General features: G+C 41.1%; 1 protein-coding gene across 3 annotated transcripts in view; it reads left to right on the plus strand.

Moving 5' to 3' along the window:
- RALBP1 (ralA binding protein 1) overlaps positions 1-15,355 on the plus strand; it is a 98,466-nt gene that overhangs the window by 34,701 nt on the left and 48,410 nt on the right. For all 3 annotated transcript variants that reach the window (XM_030213394.1, XM_030213391.1, XM_030213396.1), the window contains one exon: positions 7,664-7,825. In XM_030213394.1, the coding sequence (XP_030069254.1) occupies positions 7,664-7,825 (162 nt within the window). The remainder of the gene's footprint in view (positions 1-7,663; positions 7,826-15,355) is intronic.

Here is a 15,355-nt window from a genome sequence, read left to right on the forward strand (position 1 = left end):
CAGCTATGCCAACAAGTAATTTTCCTTTGTAGAAAGCTGGTTTCTATTGTATTCAGGCCACAGGCTGTAGAATTCATAGTAGCTCAGCCTTAAACAGGCCTCCGACCAGCAACGTTGAGATAGCAAGAAAATACCCCTACAGAATACTTCCAACTGATGAAACTATGCGTTCCACAGTATTTGAGATAAAAGGTACGTTAGAAATGGGGCGATAATTTGACAGAAGTGCTTGTGACTGCTTACTGTCTTTCAACCTCAGGTGAACACAGTTTTTAACTATGCCAGTGGTAAGACTGGTCAAAACCATGCAATATAGATACGATAAAAACACTATCCTCTCCTGCCTTATTAAAAGAAAAAATGCAGTTTGAGCACTGTTAAAAACAAACAAACCTCCTCAGTCTGATTTGTCCAGCAGGCAAGCTCATGCCGGTTTGCAGTACCGGCTGAATGGTGTGAGGACTGACTTGGCATGCGACAGCGATTCCCAAGGGGGTGAGTAGTCATTATCCTATCTGCACTGGTGGGGCACAGCAAAAGTGGCTCCCAGTGTGGGAGCCACTGGGCTGCTGCAGTTTCCTGTGCTGGAGATCCACTGTACAGCCCAATTCTGTGGAGCAGTGTGCTCCTTCCCTCCCAGCTCATTTTGGTAGGCGCAGGGCAGTGAGGATTGAGGGTGACATCTTTCTTGCCACTCCACATGGCAATGCTGAAGCCCCAGCGCTCCCCTGGGGCCTGATTTGCTTGCGATTCAGGCAGTTTTATATGTAGGCTTTTCAGAAATGTGACTGGGGAACTGGGGTGGATCACTCCCAGTTTCTTCATATTTGATATTTAAGGGCTTCTAAGAAAAGAGGTCTGGGGTGGTTTGCAGACTCCCGTGGGAGTCCTCTGGTCTCCCACAGCTTTGAGTCTCCCGCAACTTTCCAGGGGCGAGGTCGGAGACCTATTAGTCCCCCTGCAGCTGTTCTGCGGCAGTGAGAGCCTTAAGCTGCAGCTTGGAAAGTACTGACTATCTGAAAGTCTTCTGGTAGAGATGCCTGTTTTTCACTTGGTGATTTACAGTAAGAATATTTCTGGACCCTCCTTGAGGAGGTTCAGGGTGTGTGTACATCATTAATGGAGGGGAGAAAGGGATCAGGATTAGGGATCCTACTCTAGGTTTTTCACTCTTTCCCTCTTCCCCTTTCTCAGGTTCATCCATACCTCGTGACTGGCTGATTTGCGGCTCTCTCTATCAAGAGATTCTGCAAACGTCATCCAAGATACCTACTTGTCTTCAGTCCTTAGGATTGGTAATCAGTGTTGCCAGGAGTCAGCTGTTTCCCTCACAAATCTTGGCTCACCCAAAGTATTTTTATTTTATTTGAATTATCAGTTGATGATCTCCCATCCAAATTTGTTTGAACCTAGTACATTTATTCAGCTGTTCAGAGGTAGTTTTCACTGACTCCATTATTGGGGAAAATCATCGGCATAAGAATAGTGTGCAGCTCCCAATGTGTCCAACATTAAACCTAATTATTGCAGATACACATTTAACAGGATGGGAGATAGTGGTGATCCCTGTGGTATTAGAGTGGAGGAGTAGCCTAGTGGTTAGGGCAGTGGCCTAAGAACCTGAGGAACTGGGTTTGATTTCCCACTGCAGCTCCTTGTGACTCTGGGCAAGTCACTTAACCTTCCATTGCCCCAGGTGCAAAAAATACTGTACCCGTATGTAATATGTAAACCACTTTGTTTGTAACCACAGAAAGATGGTATATCAAGTCCCATCCCCTTTCCCTTTTCCCCTATTACACTCCCTAAAATCATTGAGCAACAGTCCCTATTCTTTACCATACAAGCTTTTATGCTTCCCAAAAAATTTGAGTACCATTCTGTCACTTTTCCTGAAATCCCCAACTGGGATAAAAAATCCACCGAAAGAATACTTTGAAATAACAGCCCTTTTGCCCCTCTGTTAAGCAGAGGTTGCATATTCCAGACTAGTTTTGGTACTGTATTTGATGTAAATCCTGACTACATTTCAATTGCAAAATTAGAGTTCTAGAAATTCCTGTAATTGTCTTGCCACTGCCACCTCCAAGTTTGGTTTATAATTGATGACACTGGGGAATCTTCTTTTAGCATTTTTTTAAATATAAAATCTTAATATAATATGCTTAAGAATTCCAGGATAACAACATTGAGCCAATGCTAAAATTGATACAATCTACAGGCTGGGCTGTTTACAAATTATTTGATGGCATCATAGGGCAGCAGGGGTCCAAATTACATATTTCTGTCCAAAATATTTATTAACCCCTTGTTTACTAAGCCGCACAGCAATGTCGACACAGCTGATTCAAAGTTAATGGGCTGTGTCAGCATTTGTGCATGGCAGCCGCTAGCACAGCTTAGTAAATGGGGGGGGGGGGGGGGGGGGGGGATAAGCTACTTCACCAACTCATTATTTTATTTATTTTTTAAAATTAATTCCAGACATCTATTCTTGTACTATCTTTTATTAATAATGAGTTTAGAGCTTGCTGACCACTCACCTCCTCAGAGGGTTTGCGGAGGTGTATTACATCCTACATTTCCATATATATTAAGATTATTATATTTCCACCATGATAACCTTTCTTAAACTTTTTTATTGTTTACTCGGAATATCCTGCTAGCTGATCTACGGATATGCTTTTTTTTTTTTTTTTTTTTTTTTGTTTTAATTCAAGAAGCATTTAACATTTTAACTATTTTAAACCTATTGATAATTTTTGATTTACATATTTTTTGCTTCAGTAATTGAAGCCTTATATTACATTATATGAGTATTCCACTGTACCTTATACTAAAACTTGACCTGTCTTTCTCGATGATCTAATTTTTTTTAAATCTAAGTACCAGGGGGATTCTTGCTGTCTTGATGGACTAATCCATTTTAAAGGAGCTACTATGCTTATTTGAGTGCACAGTGAAGTATCCCAGTGGTCCACAATTTAGATTCATATCCATTGGTTGCAGATCAAGAAATTTTGGTACAATAGTACACATATTTTTCTCAGAATCTATCTTGTCCTGGTCATCATTTTGTTATTACTGCATTTCATACCTTATAAGGAAGATATAATAAAAACTTGCCCAAATAATGGTCTAGCCAAATTAATAGCGTAGGTGGATGTTTAAATGAATTCACCAGTTCTTTTTTATGTTTAAAATTGAATCTAAAAAATGGCCTGATTGATAAGTTGCACCTGAATTTATCAACTCTAAGTGCATCATTTGAATTGTTGATAAATTAACTGCCTTGTTATCTGATGTCTCCTCTAATGTTTGGAACAGAAGCAAAAGATAAGTAATTGAGGAGGGCAATAACACAATAAGGTTCCTAAATTTCTTGGAGGTTTTTTGCCCAGAACCATTAACAAGTCATCCGTTATCTATGATAGCATACGTTCCTGGAATCTGATCTGGAGTGAGTCTGCTTAAATAATATAGCCCCCCCCCCCCCCCCCACCTCCCTTTTTACCCACTTTCAGCTTATATTCTATAAAATATCCTTCTGGGCAAACTTCTAGCAATACTGGCCCTCCTTTTATAGTTTAACTGTTTTTCTGTAAAGAGCACAATCAATTCCTAAACAATCCTTTTATTTTTGGGGAGTACACATTAATCAGTGCACACAAGAATGAGACAAGATTATTAGAACTCTGATTTCCTCTCAGTTTTCTTGATATACCAAGATCCTATCTCTGAATTACCTAGCCTTTTAAAATGGCAATAAATGCCTACATTTGCCTCTGTCCATAAATTACCGCTATGAACTTATCTCCTCAAATCAGTTTCAAGGATTTTCCATCTATTTCATCTGTTATTTCCAAGTTCTTTGTAAACTGCAAAGGTCTATACCCTTCTTTCTCCATACCTCTGTATCCGTACCCTCCTCCCATTAGTATCCCCAGAATTAAAGCAAACCTTCCAACTTGTTGTAAATTTTTCACATTCGTACTAACTTATTTGCCCATTTTAATAATTATGTTTTAAACTAGACATAAAGTCCCACCCCAACATGAAGGGCTCTTTGGCATAGGCGTACAGTGTTCGGCTCATCCAAGAGCCTGCCCCTTTATAGGGCTATGTTGGCCCACCAAAATGATGTTCCTGGGAAGGAGTGGGACCAAGTGCACTAGCAGTGTTGATTCAGACTGAAACAGAAGATTTCATGCATGTTGAGTTACAGTCCCCAATCCAGGTAGGTAAAGCCAAAACTTAAGTGTTTCTGTACAGGAGAAGCTATTTTCTTTTGTCTGTTCTTGGACATTTTTATGGCTGCACTGGCCCACTGGAATGATATTCCAATCAGCAGTGTTGGTTCATCACTTAATAGTAACATAGTAGATGATGACAGCAGCAGCAGCAGAAAAAGACCTGCACGGTCCATCCAGTCTGCCCAACAAGATAAACTCATATGTGCTACTTTTTGTGTATACCTTACCTTGATTTGTATCTGCCATTTTCAGGGCACCGTAGAAGTCTGCCCAGCACTAGCCCCGCCTCCCAACCACCAGCCCCGCCTCCCCCCACCGCCTCTGCCACCCAATCTCGGCTAAGCTTCTGAGGATCCATTCCTTCTGAACAGGATTCCTTTATGTTTATCCCACGCATGTTTGAATTCTGTTACAGTTTTTATCTCCACCACCTCCCGCGGGAGGGCATTCCAAGTATCTACCACTCTCTCCGTGAAAAAATATTTCCTGACATTTTTCTTGAGACTGCCCTCCTTCAATCTCATTTCATGTCTTCTAGTTCTACCGCATTCCCATCTACGGAAAAGGTTCGTTTGCGTATTAATACCTTTCAAATATTTGAACGTCTGTGTCATATCACCCCTGTTTCTCCTTTCCTCCAGGGTATACATGTTCAGGCCAGCAAGTCTCTCCTCATACGTCTTGTAACACAAATCCCATAACTTTCTCGTAGCTTTTCTTTGCACCGCTTCAATTCTTTTTACATCCTTAGCAAGATACGGCCTCCAAAACTGAACACAATACTCCAGGTGGGGCCTCACCAACGACTTATACAGGGGCATTAAAACCTCTCTTCTTCTGCTGGTCACACCTCTCTATACAGCCCAGCAACCTTCTAGCTACAGCCACCACCTTGTCACACTGTTTCGTCACTTTCATATCCTCATACTATCACCCCAAGATCCCTCTCTCCATCCGTACATATCAGACTCTCACCGCCTAACACATATGTCTCCCGTGGATTTCTACTCCCTAAGTGCATCACTTTGCATTTCTTCACATTGAATTTTAATTGCCAAACCTTAGACCATTCTTCTAGCTTCCGCAAATCCTTTGTCATGTTTTCCACTCCCTCCCGGGTGTCCACTCTGTTACAAATCTTAGTATCATCCGCAAAAAGGCAAACTTTACCTTCTAACCCTTCAGCAATGCCACTCACAAATATATTGAACAGAATCGGCCCCAGCACCGATCCCTGAGGCACTCCACTACTCACCTTTCCCTCATCCAAGCGAATTCCATTAACCACCACCCTCTGGCGTCTGTCCGTCAACCAGTTCCTAATCCAGTTCACCATGTCGGGTCCTATCTTCAGCCTGTCAAGTTTATTCAAGAGCCTCCTGTGGGGAACCGTGTGAAAAGCTTTGCTGATATCTAAGTAGATTACGTCTATAGCATGTTCCTGATTCAGTTCTCCAGTCACCCAGTCAAAGAATTCAGTGAGATTCGTTTGGCAGGATTTCCCTTTGGTAAAACCATGTTGTCTCGGATCTTTGCTTCCTCAGTGTGCTTCCTGCATTGACCATGCCTTACATCTTCCAGATTACATGATCGTTCTACTTGAATGCATGCTAAAACATAACCTCCATCTTCAGTTGAACTCTTGCTTTTGCAGGTTGGTTCTTTGTTTGTACTTCAGGTTTCTCTTTCTAAACCTTACGTTGCTTTGAAAGGTACAGGATCAGTGCTTCCCAAATGTTTATCCAGTAGGACTGCATTTTACCGCATGAAAATTCCTGTGACTCTGATGATAACCACAAAATAGTAGACCTCCAGAGTCCACCCTTTCTTTTCCCTTGCCCAGTTCTTCCTTTCCCTACTTATCCAAAGTAGGAAGGCAGGAAAAAACAGTAGCAGCAGTCAGCACAGGGTCTTGTGTGTTGTTGTCTGTTTACAGACCCTGGTACTCTGCATAGCTTTCCAGTGTAGCAGGACTCAGAAAATCCACTGTATCGACAGACTTAGCCTTATGCACTTGTTCTTCTTCAGACGTTTCTAATAGATTGGTAAGGTGAGACTTTCATTTACTAAATCCATGTTGGCTCTTCCCAATTAAGACAATGCTGCCCCTGTACCGAATAGCTGCCATCTTTCCCATCTCACTGGTCTGTAATTTTCTAGATCACCACTGTGCTTTTAGCTTTACCCCACCTATAATGTTGGTAAAGGCAGTATAGCAAATGTAAATAAAGGAAACCAGTGATTCCCAAAGCAGGTCCTGGAGGCACCCCAGCCACTCAGGTTTTCAGGATATTCACAATGAATATTCATGAGAGGGATTTGCATGCAGTTGAGGCAGTGCATGCAAATATCTCTCATGGATATATTGAAAACCTGACTGGCTGGGGTGCCTCCAGGAACAGGTTTGGGAACCACTGCACTAAACCACAGTGGCTCATTTTAAATATAAGTTGCAGATTACTAGTCTGCAGTTTCTTATGCAAGTTTTTTTTTTTTAAGAACTTCATGTGTACATTCAGAACTGGTGATTTATCTTTAGTTTGTCAAGTTGCTCCGTTACTGCTTTCAATTTCAATATTATTTGCTTTAGTTCTTCTGAATTCTCACCTTCAAAGATCCTTCTTAGTGTAGGTATCGCACCAATATCCTCCTTGGAAAGACTGACTCAGAGTTTGTTTAGTTTTTCTGCTATGACCTTGTCCTCCCTGAGTGCCCCTTTCAGCTCCTGGTTATCTGGAAATCACAAGATTTTGATATAGTTTGGAATTTTTGCCTCTGGCAAGTTTCTTAAATTCTTTCTTGGCCTGACTTATTACAGTTACTAGTAACTGGGCAGTGCTTATATTCTCCTTGCTTAGGTCTGCCTTTTTTATTTTTCTTTAATAGCCTCTTATGTTACAGTGGATATGTTATTGGAAAGGGGAAAAGTGGTGGTGGGAGGGGCTTATATGTTAAACTTTATTTTAGTGTATTCAAGTAGACTAGTAGGGGAGCCATACTACTTTCATCCAGTTGCTTGAAGTGAAACTGTGTACGGCAGGCTGCAGCGCTTTGTGGAGTTATATGCTCGGGCCTTGTCAAGAGGGGCAAAGAATTGCATGTCTAAAGGAGTTCAAATCCCTCGGTCATCAAGGAAACCTTAGGGAGAGAAGAGGGTAGAGGAAAGACAAAAGGGGAGAGGAAGGTCCTCTAATTTTAGTTGAGTTCCCTGACGAATAGCTAGTTAAGTGCACCCAATGATGTAGATGTATTCTCAGAAGATTTGATGCTAGACATAGCTTTTTTTTGTTTATTTTTGCTAATGAGCTGCCTTCAGGAATGCATTATTGCTACAGCAGATAGTTTTTTTTTTTTCCAAAACTCGTATTATGTTAGGAGACTGAATCTGTTTGCAATCTGTTCTTTTGCAGATCAGCAACCGTGTCTTATATGTGTTTTTTACCCACGTGAAAGAACTCTTTGGGGACACAGCGATAAAACAGGTGATAAAACCTCTTCGCTGGTCTAACATGGCAACAATGCCAGCACTGCCAGAAACACAGGAAAACATCAAGGAGGAAATTCGGCGACAGGTTTGGTAGCATTAAAAAAAAAACAACAGTTTCTCGTGGCAAAAATGAAATATGAAAGGTGCTTGTACTATCAGCCAGTTTTTATTTTAGAACTGATTATTTATGCAACCGTTCAATAGTGAAATAAAATTATTGTAGAAAGAAACTTTATACAATATCTTAACCTGGCAGATTACTTTGTGCTTCATTTTATCAGGACTGTCTTGAGTAATTTGAATCACAGAGATACAATGCAAGCACTGTTTTGTAACTACAATTTTCCATGTTCCACATCAAATTTGATCGTAATTTTCCATTATTTGTCTTCTGGAAGCAACTCGATATTTGTACAATAAAATATTTTATCGTAAAGAATTTACTCCAGTTTACTGACCACATGATCAGTCAGACTAAATTGGATACTATGATATACATGAATGGGCATTTATAGCAACCTTAAGTTATTAATTTACTTCACTCAAATGTTGATTATAGTTTTTCTTGTTTTTGACTGGCTGATAAATTGATAATATTCAAATTCCAAGTTCCAGTTAGAGACAGGAATATTATAAGACAGAGGATATCTTCTCCAAGAATAAGCAAGATTATGAAAATACACTTCATTAGACATAAGACTCATTCTTAAGTCTTAGGGTCCTGTTTACTAAGCCGTGCTGCAGGAGTGCTAGCATTTTTAGCGCGCGCTAATGCTAGAGATGCCCATTTATTCCTATGGGTGTCTGTAGCGTTAGCGCTTGCTAAAAACACTAGTGCTCCTTAGTAAACAGGGCCCCTAATTTTTAGACTCTTAATAGGTATTACTTTCTTGGAATGTATCAGGAATTTCTTCTCCAGTTAAGCGCTATGGTGTGCTATTCACTCTGATATAGGGCAGATATTGCATGAATACAAGAAACTAAATTCTTACATTGAACATCAAAAGTTTAAAAAGAAAATGACTAGATAGGGTCAGTACTATATGCATCATCAGGAAAATGCAAAGTGGGAGTATCTATAATATTGGGAAAATGTTTTTCAGTTAAAGTACTTTGGGTTCAAGGGGATTGAAGGGGCGAGAAAGAAACTGCTCCTAGGGACTATCTATGCATCTAATATTCATGATGCCATGTTCATTCAAAATATAGTGTCATATGGCTCTCAGTTTCTAGGTGAACCCAAGATATTTGCTGGGGACTTTAATATAGTCATAGACCCATCCGTGGATAGATCCTATAAATCCCAAACTAAGAGGGTAGGAAAAGGAAGAAACCTGCCAGGGTTATGTCAGGGGCTTGGTTTGCTAGATGCTTGGCAAATTGTTTATCCCACCAAAAAAGACTACACACAGTGAGCCCATGGGACATTATCCAGAATGTAGTATATTTTTACTTCATTGTCTTTATTTTCAGCATTAAGGGAGGCATCCATTGGACCTGTAGAAATATGAGACCATGTGTTAATATGGATTGATTTGGAGGGGTACATCTTAATGGGTCAAGCAGACTGGCAATTCCTAACCTATTTGTATAGCAACATTTTCAGGATTATATAATAGCTAAATGGCAGGAATACTGTCTCCATAATGATCAGCATAGAAACTCTCCAGTTGTTTTTTGGGAGGTAGCTAAGGCTGTTCTTCGAGAAAAAATTATAGCATTTGTTAGCAAACGTAAAAAGGAACTTGCTAATACCATAATAAATGCAGAGAAAAATAGTTTCTGCATACACCCACAAAAACAGCTCAAGACAACTACTTGGCTACCCAAAATTTAGTAAACTCCTAAATTTACGAACACAGTCAGAAGACCCTTATTTATAATAAATTTAAATTGTATAAATATGGTTTCAAAACTGCAAAAATGCTATCAGGTTTGATCAAGGTTTGGCCAGGTCCTCATTCTATTGCACTGCTTCAGAAACAAAATGGTACATTTAATCTAAAGAGCGCCAAATGCTGCTGAGCAGGGCCACCGAGAGGGGGAGCAAAATTCCCTGGGGGGCCCGGCACCATGGTCTCTCTCCCTCTTCTGCTCGGAGCAATGGCGCAGTGGGGGCAATCCACCCCTGCATTTAAAAAAAAAAAAAAAATCTCTCAATCGGCAGTGCCAGCGTGCAGCACCTTGTGTCTGCATGAAAGAAGCAGATCACCTCAGGCCCCGGCCTTTCCTCGTGTCCCGCCCTCCTCTGATGTAACTTCCTATTTCCACGAGGGCGGGACACAGTGAGGGAAGGCCGGGCCCAAGGCGATCTGCTTCTTTCACTCAGATGTGAGGTGCTGCATGATGGCGCTGCGCTGCCAATTGAGAGATTTTTTTTTAAATGCAGGGGGCCGGATGGCAGACAGAAGGGGGCTGAGGGAGCTGAGGGTAGGCAGGTGGAGATTGGGGGGGGGGGCTTAGATGGGACTGGAGCTGGAACTGGGGTCTGAGAAGGGGCAGGAGGGAGCATGGGGGCCATGCCTGGGGCAGGTGGGAGAACAGGTCTGTGGCCGAAGGGGGGGGGGGGCAGATGAGTTAATGGGGCTGAGGCTGAAAAGGGGGTCGTAATGCAAGACAGGTGGAAAAAGGGGCAGGGGCTGAAACTGTGGGGACTGTTGCCTGAAAAGGGGACAGAGAGAAAGTGGCTGGGGCTGAATCTGAGGACTGGTGGTGGGAGAAAAGGGCTGGGGCTGAAACTAGGGACTGGTGGGATAATGGAGCTGGAACTGGGGGCTGAAAAGAGGGGGTAGAGAGAGAAAGGGGACAGATCCTGGATGGATGGGAGTGCGAGGGAGGGCAGACCCTGGATGGATGGGAGAGGGAGGGCAATGGTGGATGGAAGGAGCAGACAGAGAGGGTAAACTCTAGATGAAAGGGAGAGAGAGAGCAGACAGTGGTTGGAAAGGGGAGAGAGAGAGGGCAGACAGGGGCAGATGGTGGATGGAAGGGGCAGAGATAGCAGATGCTAGGTGGAAGGCAGAGAGAGGGCAGATGGCCTGAGAGGAAAAGCAACCGCAGGGGAAAGCCATGCGGCAGAACGAAGAAGATCAGCGCTGGAGGACGATCTCTTCTGCTGGCGGAGGCTTGGGATCCCTGCCAACCAAGGTACTTAACAGTTGCGGCAGGCGGGTGGCAGCAGCGATCGGGGAGGGTGGGGTGGAGACAGCAGTAGTGATGGAGGGCAGCGGCAGCACCAATTAGGGGCCGTGGCGGCGATGATCCTTGGGGGGAGGCGGTGGTGACGATCCTGGGGGGGGGGAGGGCCAGCGGCGACCTTGCCCCGGCTCAGTCTCTCGGCGGCCCTGCTGCTGAGATTAGGAAATGTTTTCAAAAGCTATATATAGAGGACTTGGTTGTATCAGTTGGAGCTATTGAGAACTAATTGAAGAAGTTAGGTCTACTACAGTTGTCAATGTCAAATTTAGAAAAACTTAACAAACCCATAGAGGCTAAGGAGTTGCAACAAATAATATATTTAAAACCAGATAAATCTGCCGGTCTGGATGGTTTTAAGGGTGAATTTTGTAAAATTCTTAATTGTGATGGTGGATCTGCAAACACCTTCGTTTTTCTGCTAAAGTGTCTCCCTACCTGGCTATTTGTCATAATCCCTCCTTCCTGCCTGGACAGAATAGTAGGGTGTTTCAGCAACGGGATAGATAATAAATGTATATGATATCTGTTACATGTAGTGACAAAACATGGTAAAATGAAGTCCTTTGAAGAACTAAAACAAGAATTTTCTATTTCAAACTCAGATGTTTTTGTGTATATACAACTAAGCCATTATGTAGCAAGCCTGCCTTGGGAGGACTTGAGCAAAGACGTACAGGAGGAGCTCACTTCAACTTATACTCTAGGCTCTCAGTTGAAAGTGCTACTGTCCTCCCACACAGGCATTTTCAAGACACCTAAATAGAGCGTAATTATGTTGGACTTTTGTTGGCTTGGAGTGAAGATCTGTCAATCACACTTTCTTTGACGCACTGTATATCTTATGTTTTGGGTGTTAGGAGTCTTACTGAGAATGCTCAATGCTGGGAACTACAGTATAAATTTGTGCTACAACTTTGTGTCTCCCAGAAGAGCACAGAGAAGTCTGTATTGCAGCCTGTAGGACTTCTCCAAAATGCCAATCAACAGCATCTACTTTGGGCCACATGTTTTGGAGGTGCCCGGCAATACTCAGATTTTGACATCAGTTGTTTGCGGATATATCATCTGTATGGACCTGTGGAGTGCAAAATGATCACCTTGTTCTCATTTGCAAGCTCCTACGCCAAAAAGAGTGAAACATTTTCTGCAGAGAGCAGTGTTAATAGCAAAAAAAAAGCAATATTTGTGTGTTGGCTTTCCCGAATGGCGCCTTTGCTACAACATTGGCATTCTTCTCATATGATAGCTTTTTTAAAGATGGAAAGGCTAATGGTACAAGATATCACGTCTCAGCAAGGAGTGTTGTTTCAACGATTTGGAGCAAATTCTGGAGTACACTGAGGCATATTTTCAAAGCACTTAGACTTCCAAAGTTCCATAGAAACCTATGGAACTTTGGAAGGCTAAGTGCTTTGAAAATATGCCTCACTGTCTCCAGCGGCACAAAGCCATCTATTGAACCTTTAGCTTATAACTGTTTTAGATTTTTGTTTTGGACAAGTGATGAGGTATCTCGGGGGGTTGGGAATGGGAAATAAGGGTAAAAAGAGGGAGAAGTAAAGGGAAAGTGGTATATTGTCTTCAAAGAAGAAGAATGACTAAATCTAGAGATGTTGGTTTTTAAGTTTGTGCCTTTAATAAAAAGGATTTCAACATAAAATTCTTAATTCACAATTTATTTTGAAGAGGTTATATCACAGGCTTTTTGGAAAGGGGTTAATAAAGCCTCAATTACCAACTAGAATCCTATTGACCAATTTTGCTGTTAAATGAAGATGCAAAAATGTTGCATAAGTACATAAGTATTGCCATACTGGGACAGACCAAAGGTCCATCAAGCCCAACATCCTGTTTCCAACAGTGGCCAATCCAGGTCACAAATACCTGGCAAGATCCCAAAAAAGTACAAAGCATTTTATACTGCTTAACCCAGAAATAGTGGATTTTCCCCAAGCTTGGTGCACTCTAATGGAATTAGTGCATGCTAAATGCTAAAAAGCCCATAGGTATGAAATGGGCTTAGGATTTAACGCACATGATAATTCCATTAGCATGCTTTAAGCTTTAGTAAAAGGGCCCCTTAGAAAGGTATTGTATTGGTATTGGCTTGAGTCATATACATGACTGGATGCAGAGTACCTCCTTGTACATGGATTGTGGATTAGAGCGCCAGATTTGGGGTCGAGTTGCACCCTCTAGTATCCACACATCATTAAGATTATTACCAAAGGTTATTAAGTCTCATATCTTATTTAAACATGCTAGATGGGCATGGAAACAGGGAAATTCATGGGATTGTATATGAATACACTATATTCCCTTTCTAGCTGTGAGAGGAAATTTGACATTTTTGGCAAGAAATCAGTCTTTGACATATCAGATCTGGGAGGGCAAAAGTATAATTTCTTCAGCCGTGATATTAAATTGAAGAATGTAGCATAAAAATGTTTGAATATTACAGGAAGAAATATTTGGTTACCTGCCAACTAATACTTTGCATACCTAAAACTGAAGCATTATGTATCCAGCTTTCGAAGGTAGTGTTTATTTGAACAGATTAGTCAAGTAATAATTAATCTTTTAAGACTACAAACTCAACTAAACATGGGATGGCTGATTTCCATGCTAATTTGCTAATTTTAATTTTGAGGAGATTCCTGCAAAATGGACAAAGAAATTAGGCATGTCAGTTACCACAGATCAGATGAGAAACCTATAGAATATATACCTGCTACTTAATGTTCCTCTGAGAGAATTGCAATATAAATTATTGGTAAGACAGAAGCTCATCTATCTTCCAATGTTGGAATTACAACAGCTTGTTCCAAGTGCGCAACTCCAGAAGCTACCTTCAGCTATCAGTTTTGGTCCTGTCCAAAGATTTATTCTTTTTGGAGGCAAGTCCTTCATTATCTTAGAGACCTTGTGCGATTAGACTTACCAATTTCCCCACACTTTATGCTTCTGGGAGTGCATGGAGGAGGGAGTGATTGAGAGAGAAGGCCTTAATTTTGTTTTTAAGGAAAAAGTACTTGGTAGTTGCTAAATGCATTTTGCTTAATTGGAGAAAAGAGATAGCTCCTACATTCACTCAGTTGCATGTAACTCTATTTCAGACGAGTATCACACATTTTCATAAAATGTTTTTAATAGTGGGCTGGGTGTTCACGTTGGATTGGATTTGTTAACTTGATATACTGCTTAATACAAAAGTTTTAAAGCAGTTCACAATAAAAATTAAATATACTTGAAACATAATAAAACAACATAGCTTGAATATTAAAATTTATACAGAAGTATTAAATCAGAAAACAAGTAAAATTGGTTTAAAAAATCCAAGTTTTCAATACTTTATGAAACCTCATATAACTTGTCATACTGCTAACATTAGAAGGTAGTGAGTTCTATAACAAAGGTCCCACATAACTGAAATCTCTCCTAGTAGAAGTCAGTTTAATCGTTTAATCACTTGAAGTGAGAGATGTTGCAGTAAACTTTGCTGATAAGAGCGGACCCCCCCCCCCCCCCCCCCCCCACTGGTGATCTTGTTCAACCAGAGTCTCCGAAAGATATCCAAGAGAATGCAACAAAAAAGCCTTAAAAACCAAACACAAGATCTTAAAAACAATTCTGGCAGAGACAGGCAGCCAATGCAGTTAGTTGCTTCAATATAAGCGTGTATGATCAGTTCTCTTCCCATTGACTACTAAATGTGCAACAGTGTTCTGTACAAGCTGAAGCCTCTTCTGACTGGTTAAAGTTAATCCCTGATACAAGGAATTACAGTAATTGATTCTACCTGTGACAGATGCATAGATTAGCTTAATCAAATTGGACTCAGAAGAGGCTTAAGCTGCCGAATTTGCCTTAATTGAAAGTAATATGATTTAACCACTGATTAATTTGTTTTATCAAATCTCAGAGCTTTATCACAGTAAAAAAAAAAAAAAAAGTAAACGTCATCTTTAAAAGGAATGTAACAACAACCTATTGAGGGAGAGAGAGTCAAGAATTTACCTCTTCGAGAAAGCCATATGGCAGCAGATTTACCTCCACATAGTTCCCTATCTGAACAAATGGAAGGTCAGTAGCACGTCTGTGGCTGATGGATATAAATCCATATATACAATCAAGAAATTGAATTGCTGGGGTTGGCAATAAACTATTCCAATTTCAACTTAAGCCTGTCACGTCAATTGGAATTTAAGCTGACTTCCTATGCCAGCTAGGGAAATCTGATTTATCAGTGACCGAGTTATCATTGACCTCAGTCACAAAAGAGAGCTTGTTTTACACCTTCAGTATACCTTCTATTTTCTCTCTGGGAGAAAACATTTAGATTTGAACACTTGGCTGTTCCTAATGATATTCTCTTCCATCTCATTCAGTTTTTAGAGGTACTTCTTCCATACCTCCA

This window comes from Microcaecilia unicolor, chromosome 1 (assembly GCF_901765095.1).
Source record: "Microcaecilia unicolor chromosome 1, aMicUni1.1, whole genome shotgun sequence".
In the NCBI taxonomy this organism is placed as follows: Eukaryota; Metazoa; Chordata; class Amphibia; order Gymnophiona; family Siphonopidae; genus Microcaecilia; species Microcaecilia unicolor.